We start from the raw sequence: 17,058 nt of genomic DNA on the forward strand, positions 1-17,058 counted from the left end.
GGAATTATTGTCTCCTCTCCCCTTTACACATAAAGGGGAATTCAGGTGTAATAGGCATAGTCTCTTGTCCTCTTCCTCCTCATCTCTCCCTAATTCCTTCCCTACGTTTCTTTAGGTTCCAACTAAAATCCCATTGACTTTTGGAGACCTTTCCCAACCCTCTTAAATTTAGTGCTCTCCCTCTATTAATTATTTCCTATTTATCGTATATATTGTGTGCTTTGTATGTATTTTATGGCATGCTGCATCCATTAGATTGTGAACTCCCAAAGAGCAGGGACTATCTTTTATCTCTTTTTTTGTATTTTGTATCAGTGAACTAATGAGGCCAGAAGTCAGATTATAAGGGGTTTAAGAAGACAGAGTAAAAGGAGAGAAAATGGATACATCTATTGTAGGGAGTCTTTTCAAGGAATTTACTTCCTCTCTAATTGGAGGTCAGGGTAAAAAAATATACAATTATTACAACATTATAAACTGGAAAAAAAATAACAAAATAGTTAACACTAAATGTTCTGTGATAATCAAAAATTGGCTTTAAAGAAGAAATACAAGAAGGCATTTCAATCTCCCTTCTATGAAGTCAAGGGACCCTGATTGTAGAAAAATACAAATAACAAGATTTCTCTGATGTGTTGATAGACTTTGCTTGATGACTTTTTTCCCCCACATCTCATTTATTCTTTGCTATAAAGAGCAGGATGGTAGAGGAATACACTAGAAATGATATATTATGAGAAAACAAAAGAAGTTTATTTTTTAAATGGAAATACAAATCAATACAACCAAGGGGGTATGGTCAAGGTACAGTAAACAGTGGATCCCTCAGAAAAGTTAAGAAAATACATGTCCCTCCCCTTGAAGAGGTAGGGTATTAAGTGCTGAATATTGCAGACACTATCAAATACCATCGATATAATCTTAATTTTGCTAAACTTTTTTTTTTTGCCTCTTTATTTTTCTTTGTTGAAAATGATAACTCCCTGGATAGGGAAAATATATATTTGGAGAAATTACATATGAAAAAAACAAAAACACAACATTTAAAAATTAATTTGAACTAAGATATTTAAAAGTGAATACAAACCGTAGTGACTTTGCCTTCTCTTTTTCCTGGGAGAAATGGACATGCTCTTACTTGGAGATCTTTAATTGCAGCCGTTACTGTATTTAAAAGTGGTGTCCACTTCCAACAGATTTCACACTGTGTTGTAAGTACTAATGCTGGAGCATCATGCCTTGACAAATCAGCCACAAACACAATTTCTGGGTTTTTAATCAAAATATTCATTTCCCATTTCTCTTCCATATCTAATTGCACTAAAAATAACATACAAAATATTAACATTATATCTTATATACTAACAAAGCTAGATATTCTCCATATTTAAAATGAGTATGAACCTTTGACCCTTGTGTTTATCATTTAAGGACCAGGCTAGCTAGATTTTTGGAAGCTCTTCACCAGATTAACAATATGAGCCATGAGTATTATTTCCCAAAATTTCAAAGATCATCTAATTCATGAATAATGCACTAATTTCATTAGTAAAGGGAATACTCACACAGATAAAATCAGAAGTAGTGAAATACTAAAGAATTTTTATTTAATTGATTTATTATTACTATTTATTATGCTGTTTCATGATTCCATAGTGGGCTTTGGCTATAATATATTAACAATATTATGGTAAAGTTAAGATGTTTAACGTAATCTCATAAGGGGCATATTTAAATTCCTAACATGTTTCTTTACATGCATGTGTGTATGTGTACATGTGCATGCACACACATATCTTCTACTTTTTAAAATAGTATGATTTATTTACCAATAAAAACCAACAAAACCAAAAACTTCTAAAGTCAGACAATATTAAAATATGGAAAAACCATTGGAATCACATTTATAATTTCACCAAGAAACAAATCTTTTGTAACACTAAAGCAAAATTAATTGAAGCCATCAGATCAGTACATACTAGTAACTTACCTTCTTTTGGGGTAAATGGCTGGAAAGTTGTTTGTCCAACACCACTAAAATAGGCTGTAAGAAAGACATCTCCAACTGCATTCAGGAATTCTATACTTGCACACAGATATAGCTCTTGTAAAATTACATCGATCACAATACCATCTTTATTTCTTTTGTATCTTACATCCATCATATCCTTTCTTTCAAAGCCAACTGTAAGTCCAATCATTCTGAAAGAAATGATTGCATCATTTCTACATAGAGGCAATTTCAATATGTATCAAGTCTAACGAATGACCACACATTCAAAGATTTCCAAGATTTCCTAAATTTTTTTTAACTATATAATAATACTGTGGAGATGCTTCACTTAGTTATAACAATGAAAGCATTAAGTAGCACACTTATAACAAAACCAGATTAATTTTTTAAAAATATTTTGATAAAGTTATTTCACTATAACTGCTTTCCTTTATAAACCTATACATTAAAAAAAAATTACTCTAGGAAAGGATACAAAAGTTTCACCTGACAAAGTGCATGACATATAAATCCTGTTTCTCCTGAGATTATAGCTTACATGCTAGCAAATTTAAGGTATTTTAAAGAAAAAGTGGTCCTAAGAAAGCAACAAAGGAAGCATTTCTACTTTCTTGAAATTCTCACTACATGACAGTTTCCTTTTCATTAAAATGTATTTTTATTTCTTGAATATTTCACAATTAACATGCAAAAAATTTATTATATTCATTCTTTGAAATCTTAAGTTCCAAATTTTCTTCCTACCTTCAATCATGCTCCCCCCCACCATGAAAAGGAAAGCAATTTGATATTAATATCTGTGAAGACATACAAAACCTATTTCTAATATTGCCCATTTTGTGAAAGAAAATGAAGGGAAAAAAAGTTTTTTTAAAAAGCATGCTTCAAATTGCATTCAAGGGAAGTAGAGAGAAATCTTTTATTTTTAAAATTATAGGTCCTTTGGAATTGTCTTGAGACTCTTTTGCTAAGTGTTTCATAATCAGTCAACCTTACTGTATTGCATCATTGTAAAAAATGTTCTGATTCTGCTCACTTCACATTTTTATACAAATTTGCATGATTTTGAATAAATTTGATTTTGCATGAATTCATATACATCTTCCCAGTTTTTTTCAAATCATCCCGCTTGTCATTTTTTTTACAACATAACAGTATTCCATCAAAATTATATACCACAACTTGTTCAGCCATTCGCTAACCAATTTTCAATTTTTTCTTGCCACTACAAAAAGAGCTACTATATTTATCTTTGTACAAATAGGTTCTTTTCCTCTTCTTTTTGAGCCAAAGACCTAATAGTATTGCTAGGTGAAAAGTTATGCACAATTTTATAACCCATTATATATAGTTTAATATTGTTCTCCATAGTGGTTGGACCAGTTCACAATATATCAACAATGCCTTAATCTTCCCAAAATTCTATATTCACTCCAGCATTTGTCTTTCTCTTTTTCAGTCATGTTAGACAATCTGATAGGTATGAGATGGTATTTCAGAGTTGTTTTAATTTTCATTTCTCTTATCAGTAGTAACTTAAGAGCATTTTAAATGTGATTGTCGACAGCTTTAATTTCTTATGAGAACTGCCTATTCATATATAGTTTGACCATTTGTCAACGGGAATGGCTTGCTTTTTTATAAATTTGGCTCAGTTCTCTATGTGTTTGAGAAAGAATGCTTTTATCAGAAGAACCTGGTACATAGCTTTGCTTATGCAAAAGCTTTTAAATTTCATGTATCCAAAACTGTGTTCCCATGTGACTCTCTAGCTCTTATTTGATCATAAATTCTTCACTAATCCATAAACCTGACAGGAAAATTGTTCCATGTTTTCCTAATTTGCTCATGGTATCACATCTTGTATCTAAACCCACTATACATTTTAACTTTACTTAGGTATATGATGTGAGATGTTGGTCTATGCCTCATTACTGCATTCCCATTTTCCCAGCAATTTTTCACAAATGGTGAGCTTTTAGCCCCAATCTTGGATCTTCAGATCTGTCAAACACTTTTGTATTATCTACAATTATTTCAAACAGAATTTCTCTTTCTCTTGCTGCTGAATCTCTATAACTAATAATTTATGTGGGTCTGTTTTATAAACTACAACTCTGCTAAAGTTGTGTATTTGTTTTCCATTCGTTTTTTCAGTTGATTCCCTAGGGGTCTCTTAAAGCATTACATAATCTGCAAAGAGTGACTTTTGTTTCCTCACTGCCTTTTTTTTTATTCCTTTAATTTCTTTTTCTTGTCTTATTACAATAGCTGACATTTCTACTAAACTATTAAATAATAGTAGTGACAATGAACATCCTTGCTTGGTTCACCCTGATCTTCTTGGGAAGGTTTCAAATTTGTTTCCACTACTGCTCTTGGTTTTAGATAGATACTTGACCTTTTAAGAATCGCTCTATTAGTTTTAAATTAATATAATTTAATTTTTAATGGGAATGTGTATTATATTTTGTCAAAAACTTTTTTTCTATGTATTGATGAAATCACATAATTTTTTTTGTTGTTTTTTTTATAATCGATTATGTGGATAGTTTTTCTAATATTGAACTAACTTTGCCTTCTTAGTATAAATCTCAGTTGGTCAGAGTTTATAATTTATCTGATTAATTGTTTTTGCTTATTGTTTTTACTTTTGCTAGTATTTTATATGAAGTTTTTGCAAAGGTATTCACTAAGGAAATTGATTTACAATTTACTTTCCTTTCTTTGCTCTGCTCTGCTATTAAAACCATTAAGAATATCATAAAAGGAATTTGAAATAAGGACCTTACCTAATTTGTCAAACAATTCATAAAGTATTGGGATTAGTTGTTTCTTAAGTATTTGGTAGAATTCCCTTGCAAATTTTATTTAAGTATTCTATTTCTCTTCTGTCAATCTAAATAGTTTATGTTTTTGTTATTATTATTATTATTATTTATTGTTATTTGTTTTTTAGTTTGATGCCCAATTCACTAATGTCCTCTGGATTTAAAGATAAAAATTTTCTCTTAAGTACTGTTTTGGATGCTTTGGGATCCACAAATTTTGGAATGATGTCTCACAGTTATCATTCTCTTTAATGACATTATTATTTCTTTAATTTCTTCTTTCATCCATTCAATTTAATTTCAAATTAATTTTATTCTATGCTTCCATGATCCATTATTGTACATAATTTTTATTGCATTATTCTCTGAAGGGTATGTTTTTAGCTTTTCTTCATTTCATTGCAAGATTTTTAATACTCTAATACACTGTCAATTTTTGTGAAAGTTCCATTTACACTTTGAAAAAAAAGTATGCATTTCTTTCTGTTCCCCTACAGTTTCTTCTGAGTTTTCTAAGATTTTAAGATTTTATTCATCTCTTTAACTTGCTTCTTATTTTACGGCTATTTATCTAGTTCTGAGAGGGCTTTTTAGCCATCTGTGGTTTTCTTCAATTAGATATTTGCTTTTGCTTTGTCAGAAATCATGATTGCTTTTCTTGCTTTTTTTATTTCAATTGAAGCATTAGATTCTGCTCCAGTCCCTTATTTTAATTGAGTGTCTCTCTATTTCAAGTGTTTTTTGTAAACAACATATTATAAGATTCTGGTTTTAAATACATTCTGATATCTGCTTTCCTTTTATGGGTGAGATTATCCCATTCACATTCACAATTATGATTACTAACTATACATTTTCCTCCTTTCTATTTTCTTCAGTTTATCTTTTGCTCTTTTTATCCTGTCCCTCTTCTAAAGTCTATTTTGCTTCTTACCACTACCTACTTTTATATGATCTCTCTTATTATCCACCCCTCCCTTTCTCATGACAATTTACCTACTTTTCTGTTGAATCACAGATTTTTATTATTTACTGAGCACATGCTCATACATATGTCATGTTTATAGGTAGATATATATTTCCCTCCTTAAAGTTTAAGTGTCAACAAACCCTGCTACTACCATTCCCCTTTCCACTGTAAAAACACTTTGCTATGTGTCTTTTTTATTGGGAGATGACTTTTTCTTCATTCTCTCCCATCCCCCTTCTTTCAGGTTATCCTCCTTTCTCACCTATCATCTTAACATGATCAATTCATTCTTATGTTCTTTCTTTTTTGTAGAATCCATCTAACCACCCTAATAATGACTAATGTATCCTATAGAGATGACAGTTTAACATTACTTTAACATGATTGCTTTTAATGTTTATCTTTTTTTGCTTAAGTCTTGCATTTTAAAGTCGGATTATTCTGTTCAGTTCTGATCGTTTTATCAGGAATGCTTGAAAGCTCTCCATTTTAGTAAATGCCTCTTCCCTCTTTCCCCTACACCCCAGGATTATACCTGGAAAGATTATTCTTGATTGTAATCCCAGTTCTTCTATCTCCAGAACAATATATTCCGAGCCCTCCACTGATTTAATGTGATGGCAGCTATCTCTTCTGCAATCCTCCTGCAGTACTACAGTATCTGAATGCTTTCTTTTCCAGCTTTTTCTATTTCTTTCTAATATGTTTTGAATTCTGTTCTAGGGCTATATTCTGAGTTTTTTTCCCCTTATTTCTGGGGAAATGTCTTACTTGGACACTAAATTTGAACTCTCTCTTTTTTCCCTTTTTTGTTATTACATCTACAGATTACATCGCATCCTTCCCTTTCTCTCATTATGTATGTGTATATTTACAAATGTATTCTTCCTACCAGTCATTTTCCCATCATTCCTCATTCTTAGAAACACCAAATCAATAATCTGAGAGTAGGAACTTTTTTTTGGCCATTTCGTTTATATTCAGCACTTAGCATATTGCCTGGACATGGAGTAGGTGCCCTATCACCAAATGTTGTATAATTTAGTCTTATACAGTTGCCTCTTCATGCTTACAAAAATGTCGTGATCTCTTTTATTCTTAAAGGACATTCACTTGATCCTGCCATACTTTTATCAAGCTATCATCCTAGGCTTCTCCTCTCTTTATAGATGAACTCCTAAAAAAAGTTATTTCACCCACTTTTAATTGTACTCATTTAATCACACTCTTAATCATCAATTACTTGCTCTCTCCAAGGATGGTAAGAAGATTTTGATTATTGAAACCAATTGTTTTTTCTTAAATCTTCAACATTCTTAAACTCTTTGTAGCATGTAACACTTATGATCAGCCTAATCTTCCTGAATGGTCTCTTCCTGCACACTCACAATATCCTTGGCAGTATTATTGGAGTGTCTGTGTACCCCTGGGTTCTCTCCTAAGTCATGTCCTTTTCCAATAATCTCTCAATGTCATGAATTCCCCTAGTTCTAGCATGTACTTCTATTAAGGCCTTTCATAGATCTATTTAGTCCTAGTGTGCTCCTAAACTCAAGTACCACATCTCCAATTGGATTTTCCATAGCTAATTCAAATTGGATGTCATTTGTAAAACCAATTTTTCTTACCCAAGCTCCCTTTCCTTCCCCCTGCCCTTTCCAATGTCACTATTTCTGTTGAAGATGTTGCCCTCATTTGCAATGTCAATCAACACTGACATGTCCTTTTCCCTCATTGCTCACAGCTAAATTTTGTGTACTATAACTCAATAAAAACTCTTAAATCTTTGCTCCATTCTATCCATATAACCATCACCTAATCTAAGTCCTCATTACCTCCTATCTGGATTATTACAATAGCTTCCTAGATCCAGGTTCTCCCCTTTCCAATACATCATCCATACAGCTGTCAATCCAATATTCCAGATCTGACAATGCTACCTCACCTACTGAAGAAGACCTACTGGCTTCTTCTGGCTTCTAAAATAACATATAAATAGATTTCAAGAATTAATTCAAAGCTTCTAAAGATAATCAATTTTATTCTTTTTCACACATTACATGTACCATTCAAATTGACTTTGTTTTCTTCCAACATGACACTTCAACTTCCAACTTCATACCTTTTAACTGGATATTCCTTACATTTAAAATTCTCCACCTCTTAACTTTTTTTCAAGTTTCAACGCTTACCTAATCCTACCTTATCCAAGAGGCCTTCCCTATAATCTATAGTGCTACTACCTTCCCTTTCAGATGACCTCCAATTTAATCTGCACTATCATGGATGTTCATAGATGCTTACATTCTCTCTCTCTGTTATACTCGGATGAGTCAGGAGGACATCTTCCTGAGTTCAAATCTGACCTCAGAAAACTTACTAACTGTGTGATCCTGAATATGTTACTTCACTCTGTTTGCCTCAGTTTCGTCATCTATAAAAAGAGCTTGAGAAGGAAATAACAAACCACTCCAGTATCTTTGCCAAAAAAAAAAAAAAAAAAAAACAACCTTGAATGAAGTTATAAAGGGTCAAACATGACTGAAATCAATGAGCAAGAAAAAAGACTTTTGCCATTCTTTGTCTAGCACATAGCTGTTGACTTTATAAACAATAGTCCATCTTCAAAATACACTTCTTCATTCTCACTTTAGAAACTCCTCAGTTTCCCCCCCCCCAAGACTTAGTTCAGTTGCCACTTCCTACTAAGGATCTATTACAGTCCTCCTAATTGTATGTTTCCCAAAATTCCCTCCAAAGTCTTGTCCAAGACTTTGTAATCTTTAGCAATGTAATCCTTTCTAAGCCTTCAGTTTTTTTCTGGTCATTATCATCTATACTCACACAAATAATGAGACATAGAAAACAAGTTTTGTGATGATGAAAATTCTTTGGAAGCTCTCCATTGCAATTCCTGTACATAGTTGGGGAAGATAATTGACTACCACACAGTTGCTTCTTAATGGTTACCTAACATGACGACTTAATGAACAAAATGTGTGGTAGAGTTGAAAGGGAGCTGACTTAGGTGTCAGAAAAATCCTATTTTCAATTACTGCCTTAAATAATACTTATATCACTCTGGAGCACAACAAACTTGCTTATCCTCAGTTTCTGCATCTATAAAATAAGTTTAACAATATATAGAGAACTAATCTTCCAAGACTGCTGTAGGGATGAAGAAATCATATTTAAAATGTCTCTATATTAAAAATGATATAAAATGTCTATCATTATTATTGTTGCTGATGGTATTTCTTTCTTTTGCAAGTTGATTTGGAAATGACATTTTGGTGAAGATCTGTAATATTATTAAATCAAATATCAATTAAATATAAACTCAGAAAACTATTACTATACATACTGTGGAGATGCATTCTGGATATGGCTCTGTTTATCTTCTAATATGCAGTGTTTCAAAGAGAATGAAAGAAATACTGAATCATCTGTAAACATTTTCGCAACACTTAAAATCTGTTCCAATTTAAACTCTGCAAGTTTCAAAAGAGGATCACGAACATCTACAAAAGTAGTCTATTTGGAAGAGAAATAAGAACAAATATTAATTTGCTCTCCCCCCCAAAAAACCCCATTGTAATGAAAAGTAGTTCAATATATTTGTTGAATATATCAAATTTTAAAATTTATTCCACTGTAATTGATTAATCTGTACACTGTAATTGATTAATCTCTTTATTATATATGAATACCTAGCTTTCTGTGTTTTCAGATAATATTAGAGTATCAGAAATTTTGCTTACTAAGAAGGGGAGCACTTAATTTAATTCCACAAAAATATATCATATACAAAGTACTGTGGTAGACACAAAAAATATAAAAATGAAAAAGGAGTGGGGGGGGGGGTCTGGGGGGAGTGGGGGTGGAAATAGTTCCTATGCTAAATATACACATATCTTCAGTTTTTCCCTGGGTGCAACTGCTCTTTCCATCTTATCTATAAATCACAACTAAGTTTCCCCAGGACCACAATCCTTCTATCTCATACATATGTCTTAGGTCTCCTTTAACGCTATAAACTTTTTAAAAGAGTTGCATATCCCCTTTTTAATGAATCTGTTCTCTCAAAGGTCACCAATGACCTCCTGATCATCAAATACAATAACCCTTTCAGTAATGCTTCTTACCTTTGTTGTTCATGACAAAATTGACCACCCCTCATTCCTCGGCTTCAGATACCCATTTCTAAATTTAATTGTTCTTTCTATCTCTTCTATTGATTCCTCATCTATTTCTGAACAAATTAATGAGGGGATCAACCAAAGTTCAGCTCTTATATTTCTTTCTCTTTTCTATATTCTTTCCCTTAGTAATTTCACATATTCATGCACTTTTGTTCATAACTAGTCTAAAATCTAGTATAAAAATTATGCCACTAAAAAGTAACATTGATGTTTTTACCTGTTTCCATTACTTACATTTTTAGGATCTGGGCTATATACAGTTAAAGTCATATAATCAGTTCTGAAATTGAAGTTTAATGTAGTTTTAACACGTGGTGCACGTGGATGCATTTCCACCACTGCTGCTGTCACTACAGTTGTTCCTTAGAAAAAATTGAAGGCAATGAAAAGCATGAGAATTAAAAACAGAAAAGCACTTTTTTTTGAAGCTTTAGCTTTAGTAGTTACTTTAGCAGATGAGAATGTATAACAAAGATATAATAAAACTTCATTAATCAAAGATACCAGAGATGATGCCACCACAAACATAGCAGAGAAAAAAATTTTATTTCACTAGCATCCTTTATTACTTAATATATTAGGTTATGCAGGAATAGGAGAATCAGTTGGAAAATTTACACTGTGTGTGTGATGTGTGCATGAATACACACATAACATATAATTTGTCACAAATGAACTGGATGAAGAATTTTTTGCTGAACAAATCAAAGTTTGAAGTAAAATCATACTTCATGCTTGCCCCTACAACAAAAGCCCATTTTAAAAATTCATCTAGTAAGGCAGTCAAACAATCTGGGTTCAAGCACTTGTTTGATACATTACTTTTATTATTCAGAGCAAGTCATCCCGGTAATTCTCTTTATAAGATGTTTAGCAGTGCAAAGAGAAATTAATGATAGCAAAACAAAAAACAAACTTCTTCCAAATATTCATGATATAGACAGCAAGATGTTTACATAGCCTATACATCTCTATTCTTTCACTAACCCCCATTTTACAGCTGAGAAAACTGAGGCCTTGAATTGTTAAAGTGATATGCTTAAGATCATAGGTAGTAAGTAGAAAAGCCAGAATTTTAACTTGTGTCCTCTGAGTTTAGATTCAGTATACTTTTAAATAAAAAACAAGGACCAAATACCACTCCGATCAGAAAAAGTAATGTATAAAACAAAAGGTTTTATTTTTAAATATAAATTTTCCATTTCCTTTTCTGTTTTGGTCTTTAAACAACAATCAGGGGATTTTATATCTGACCTTGGAGATAAAAGGGAGTTAATGGAGTTTTACTGAGGTGGGTGGTACTGATGAAAATATAGTCAAACCTGGGCTTCAGGAAGATTACTTGGCAGCTGAGTGGAGAATGGACTAAAGTGGGAACAAACTTGAAGGAAGGAGATCAACTTGAAAGCTATTGTGACAGTCCACATATGAGATGAAGACGACCCATACAAGGATAGTGGAAGTGTCAGAAGAGGAAAAAGTAACGCACCAGAGAAATGTAATTAATGTAAAATCAACAAATGTTGTACCAGACTGGATATGGGAAGAGAGGGAGACTTAAGAGTTAGGGTTGATATCATGCAATAAATAGCTGGAAATGTTAAACAGGGTCAGATCATCAGATCATCAAATGCAAATGAATACATTTAAGAATCATCATAGAAAAGGAAAGAAGCAAAAGGTAACAAGGAATAGAGAATTGTGTCAATACTCACCTTTTACTTATAATAAAATTTATAATATTTATTTATTTATAATATATTTTACAATTATAAAATTTATAATTTTATAATATAAAAATGGTTTTATACCAGATAATCCTGGGCAGATGTGCAAATATTAATGAAATAATTCTTGTCATATTTTCTAAATTAGAACTAATAAATATTAACAGACACATGTGGTCCTATACTATTTCTTAAAGTTTACCTCCAGAAACATGCTGAGTTGCTGGATTATTACCACCAAACTCTTCTATGACTGCAGGTGCAGAAGGAAAAGGATTTGCAATCCATATATTTTCATACAACATCTTAACCATCATAGTCATGTCTTCTTGACTTAAAATAAGCTGTCCAAAGTAAACAGAAAATAGAAAATCCTCATTTTGAAATATCAATATTAAAAGTATTGGAAATCAGTATTCAATTGTCCTCTACAACTGATTTTGCAAATTAATGAATATATACAAACTATACTTTTACTTTTCTAAATGGTCACAAGACCTAGAGTAAATTAATGGTGGAAGGTATTGTTACAACAAAGATGTCCTAATCATACAGAAATTAAATGCCTAAATATATTCTAAAACTAAAAGGTATTTTTTTAGTTGTATTTTTGAATATTAATTGTTACTTTACTACTTTAAAGCTGTCATTTTCTTGAATATTTTCTTTTTAAAACCAAAATTTTATATGGAACATAGAATATTATGAATAATTATAATTTCTTGAAATAATGTGATATACTATGGGCTGATGATTATAAATTTATAAAATAGTGAATTAAAACCTAGTCTATATTAATGAAATTAATCATTGTAACAATTGTATATGAAAGAACAATTAAGTATTATAATAATAGTTGAAGTCTGATCTTATGTTACTAAAACATTAAACAAAAATGAAATTGGAATGTAGAGTTAATCAAAGTTTTGAATTTGTGGTGTAGGAAAAAGAAAACTCAAGATGCAAATATCTAGGTTCAAATTCTAGGTGACATTTAATAATTATATGTTCTTGGAAAATTCCCATACCTAGTCTGGATCTTCATTTCTTCATTTAAATAATTTAAATAATGGGGATATTGATGCCTGTGAAAATACTGTTGGGAATAAAACCCTTTGAAAACCTTTAAGTGTCAGACAGTTATGTGATTCAGTGGATAGAAAGACTTATCTTCCTGAAGTCAAAACTGACCTTAGAAATAGTACCTGTGGGAACATTACTTACCCTTTTTGCACTTCAGTTTTTGACCTGTAAAATGAGTTGGACAAGAAAATGGCAAACCACATCAGTACATTTGCCAAGAACCCCGAACCCCCAAATGGGAACATGAAGAGCTGACCAGAATGTAACAAGAAAAGTGTTTTGTAAATATAAGTTATTGCTATAGCCACAATAGAAGGAGGTCAGCATCCACTAGTAGTTAAAGTACGATAATGCAAGAGATATCCAAGGAAATTGAACTTAAAAGATGGGGAATTTAAATGATTTGGATAAAAACAGAAAAAAAAAAGAGAGAAAAAAAAAAAAACTTCAGAAGCATAGGCAAATGAATAAATGGACTCATTGGAGTATTTATTCTATATACTACTTAAAATGCTTTTTACATAACCTATGGTCCTTTAAAATTATCAGTGAAGGTGGGTCCCTGGGTGTGCTCACTACAGCAGCTATGAGCTATGTTTAAATTCATGTTTGCTCACAAAAGAGTGAGAGAGTGAGTGAGAGAGAGAGAGTGTAAGTGTCTGTGTGTGAGAGTCTATGCAATTAGTGGGGCACAAAAGCTTCCTAGATTTTTAAGAAACTTAAATTTTGTAGAATCGCTGAGATTTCTGGGGAAAAAAAAAAAGTGGCTGAAATAGATGATCTCTTAACGCTCCTTTCAATTCCAAAAATTTTAACTCTAATAATATTTAATTGGTCAAAATATTTTTAATGAGAATCCTGAGTCTATAAGTAATTGTCCTAATGTCCTCACTCCCTGATTTTCTATTACATACGTTTATAAATGCAATAAAAACAGTAACTATATTGGCAACATCTCACTATAGTATTTTTTTTTTCAAATTCACAGGGAGGAGAATCCATTTATTTATGTAAGAATAATCTAGGTTCAAAATTCATATTCAACAGATATAGTCTTGAAAGGCATAGATTTATTATTGATCACAGTTTTTATTTAAGTAAGTCATAAAGGAAGAGGAAACTAATAGCATAAAAGTAACATACAATTAAACACAGAGGCTGTCATAACAATAAAGACACTATAATAAACATACAACATACATTATTATCACTCCAAGAAAGCACCAAAATCTGAATTTCCTTGGCAAGGAGAATCCATGATCACAGTTATTCAGAATCTTGACTGGGTCCCATTGCTAAGCAAATTGCACAGTATTTTGTAGGTGAATTCTCAAAATTTCTACTAAGGGGTTTGTAAAGGCTGAGAACAAAGAATGTATTACACCACGTATTCTCATTTGATACATGACTCTTAAGATATAGTAGCTACTCCTAGATACAGGATGCTCCATCACAAGAAGCCCACAAAGGAGAATATTTGTTCATTCCTTTAGGAGGACTATGTTTACTCCAGGAACTGGCCAGGTTTCCAGGGTAAACAATAAAAGATACTCATTAATTAAATGGACAAGAAAGGATGTCTTACTTTCTTTATGTTTTCCAGGGATTCCATAAGGTAATTGCAAGTACTTTCTTATATTCTCAGCAAAACGTTACACAAAAAACATGGCCAAGACTAACTTAAGATTCCTTACATTTATATAAGCTTTTGAAATTAATAAATATCATATTTTTTAATTCAAACTCTTTTTTTGTCTCACCTTTCCCTTTTCTTTACTTCTACACACACACACACAGCCAAACGAAAATTTTTTACTTTTTTGTCAGATTAACAAAAAAATTTATTAAAAACAAGTCATCAAAATAATTTGAGAGGTGACAATGAGGAATGTGACTATACTTGTCAGTGACTTTAAACATTTTTTTATTTTTTCCCAATTACATATAAAAAAAAACTTTAATATTCATTTTTTTGTTGTTGTTTTCAGTTTCAAATTCCCTCTTCTTTTCTCTCTCATTGAGAAGGGAAGGAATTATATATACGTTATTCATGTGCAAGACAAATACTTCCATATTAGTCATGTTGTAAAAGAAAACATATAACAAAATAAACATTAATAGAAAATTTTCTCTTATTTTTTTATCTGAAAAAACAGAGCAAGAAAAAAAGGAAAACAGAAAAGAAATATAAAACAAAAGTAAAGCAAAACAAATGAGAACATTGTCGTGTGCCTAGCAGAACATCAGGGAGGATTCAAATTATATAACATTACCAGATCAAGAAAAGCACACACATACACATACACACAATAGTAGAATTATAATATTCATGAATGACCATTTTTTATGTACTTCATTGTAAATTGTTCTTTGGTTCTCTGCTTTTAACTTTATTTATTTTATTCTTTTTCCCCCCTTTCATTCCACCCCATCACTCCCAAGCAAGCTACATTTTAAGATATATTTATGTATACATATACAGATATATACATATGCATACTCACACTAACCCCACATAGACACACATCTTTCCTATTCTTGCTGCCTCTTTAATTAAATTCGGCTCCATAACTTGCCTTGCTATTACTTAACCTCCCCCCACCTACCCAAGGATCCCTCCCTTGTCTTCTTCCCTCACCCTTTGCTTCCCTATCCATCCATTCCTCCCCCCTTTTTTCTTTATAAATTTTGGAGGGTACTATGCCCTTCATATTATACATATAGTATTACCTATTGAACTCATTCCTGATGTGACTAGGTTTTCAAAACTGAGCCTTCCTCTCCCCCTAATTCTTCTTTGCCTATTCTTCCTCTACACCTCACTTGTATAACATGATTGCTATTTTTATCTTAACTCTACCAATCTTTCTTTTGAGTTATCCTATTATTGATGTGAATCTTATACACAGACACACACACATAAATATATATATTCACACACATGTAAAAAACATAATTTTTCCATGTTTAAACAGTTTGTCTATGTTAAGTTTCTTAAAAATGATCTTTCATACTGGTTCTTATATGTTAAATTATCTTCTCAGAAGAGCTTTATTCTACTATGTTGGCTCCATTTTCCCAAATAAAAATTTTAATGTACTTAAGTTCACATATAATCAACAATCAAATTTATATTTTAAAGACAAAGCAAAATAGCACTATAACCAATTTGGTGAAATCTTCCATATCTTAATAGGAGACATGGAAAAACACCACTATGAAAGTATAATTAGGAAGAATTATCTGTGGTTCAAATATCTATGAAGCTCATCTCCAACTAAATACATAATCAATACAAAATGGCACTATTTCCCCACCCAAAAAAACTGCTGCTACTAGTTTCTCATATTTGTGTTTCTGCAAATAACTTGCTGTTTTTGATACCAGATCTTTCATAATTTGAGACTAGGGTGTTTTCTTCTTTGCAAATTATTATAAGATAATGATCTAGAAGGATAATTCACATATACAAATAATCATAATAATTCAATTCAATAAATACTTCTTAAGCCCTTAATATGTGCCAATTAGAGGCAGTTAGATAGAGCACTAGATCTGGAAACAAGAAGACCTGACTTCAAATCTGGCCTAAAACACTTATTAGGCCTCTGGACAAGTCCCTTAATCCCTATTTGCCTTAATTTATGAGGGCAGTAAATGGCAAACTACTTCAGTATCTTTGCCAAGAAAACTCTATGGACTCCATATTGATAGGGTACAGCTTCTAGGGGAAACATAGCAATAATTCTAAGGTTCCCTGACCTTAGCATGCTATTGTTTTAAGAATTTGTCTGTCAATGATCAAAAAACTGTTCTGGCCTAGAAATACAATAATATCTCTTTCCTTAGACTTTAGGGAAGATATAGCAGAGGTGTTATAATTGTTAATATAATTAATATAATTGTTAATATAATATAATACAATAAACTTTGCCCCTTGACTTGGATTTTGGTTCAAGCAAGCAAATTCTTTTGAGATAAATCGCGATACTGGTCTGCAACTCCAACATTTTGAAGTCCCTTATGAATCTCAACATTTGGTGGCACATTTAAGGAGAATCTGGCCTCCCCTGGCTTAATTCACTCCTTGCCATGTCCCTTAATACCTTCTGGGGTGCTTTCTGAAAAGAGCAGAAAGGGACTTCAAACAAGATAGGAGTCAAGGAAGGTTTAGCAAAAAGTTGCTAATTACCTAGTTGGGTTTTTTTCTTTTTCTTTTCTTTCAGAATGG

At 31.7% G+C, this 17,058-nt stretch overlaps 1 protein-coding gene across 6 annotated transcripts in view; it reads right to left on the bottom strand.

Annotated features, from left to right (window-relative positions):
• VPS13A (vacuolar protein sorting 13 homolog A) overlaps positions 1-17,058 on the bottom strand; it is a 238,714-nt gene that overhangs the window by 111,569 nt on the left and 110,087 nt on the right. For all 6 annotated transcript variants that reach the window (XR_004230796.1, XM_031945506.1, XM_031945511.1 and 3 more), the window contains 5 exons: positions 11,947-12,088; positions 10,252-10,379; positions 9,180-9,349; positions 1,991-2,202; positions 1,088-1,320 (listed from right to left, as the gene is read on the bottom strand). Coding sequence is in view for 5 of the 6 variants with exons in the window: in XM_031945506.1 (XP_031801366.1) it covers positions 1,088-1,320; positions 1,991-2,202; positions 9,180-9,349; positions 10,252-10,379; positions 11,947-12,088 (885 nt within the window). In the remaining variant the exon portion in view is untranslated. The remainder of the gene's footprint in view (positions 1-1,087; positions 1,321-1,990; positions 2,203-9,179; positions 9,350-10,251; positions 10,380-11,946; positions 12,089-17,058) is intronic.

This window comes from Sarcophilus harrisii, chromosome 1 (genome assembly GCF_902635505.1).
Source record: "Sarcophilus harrisii chromosome 1, mSarHar1.11, whole genome shotgun sequence".
In the NCBI taxonomy this organism is placed as follows: domain Eukaryota; kingdom Metazoa; phylum Chordata; class Mammalia; order Dasyuromorphia; family Dasyuridae; genus Sarcophilus; species Sarcophilus harrisii.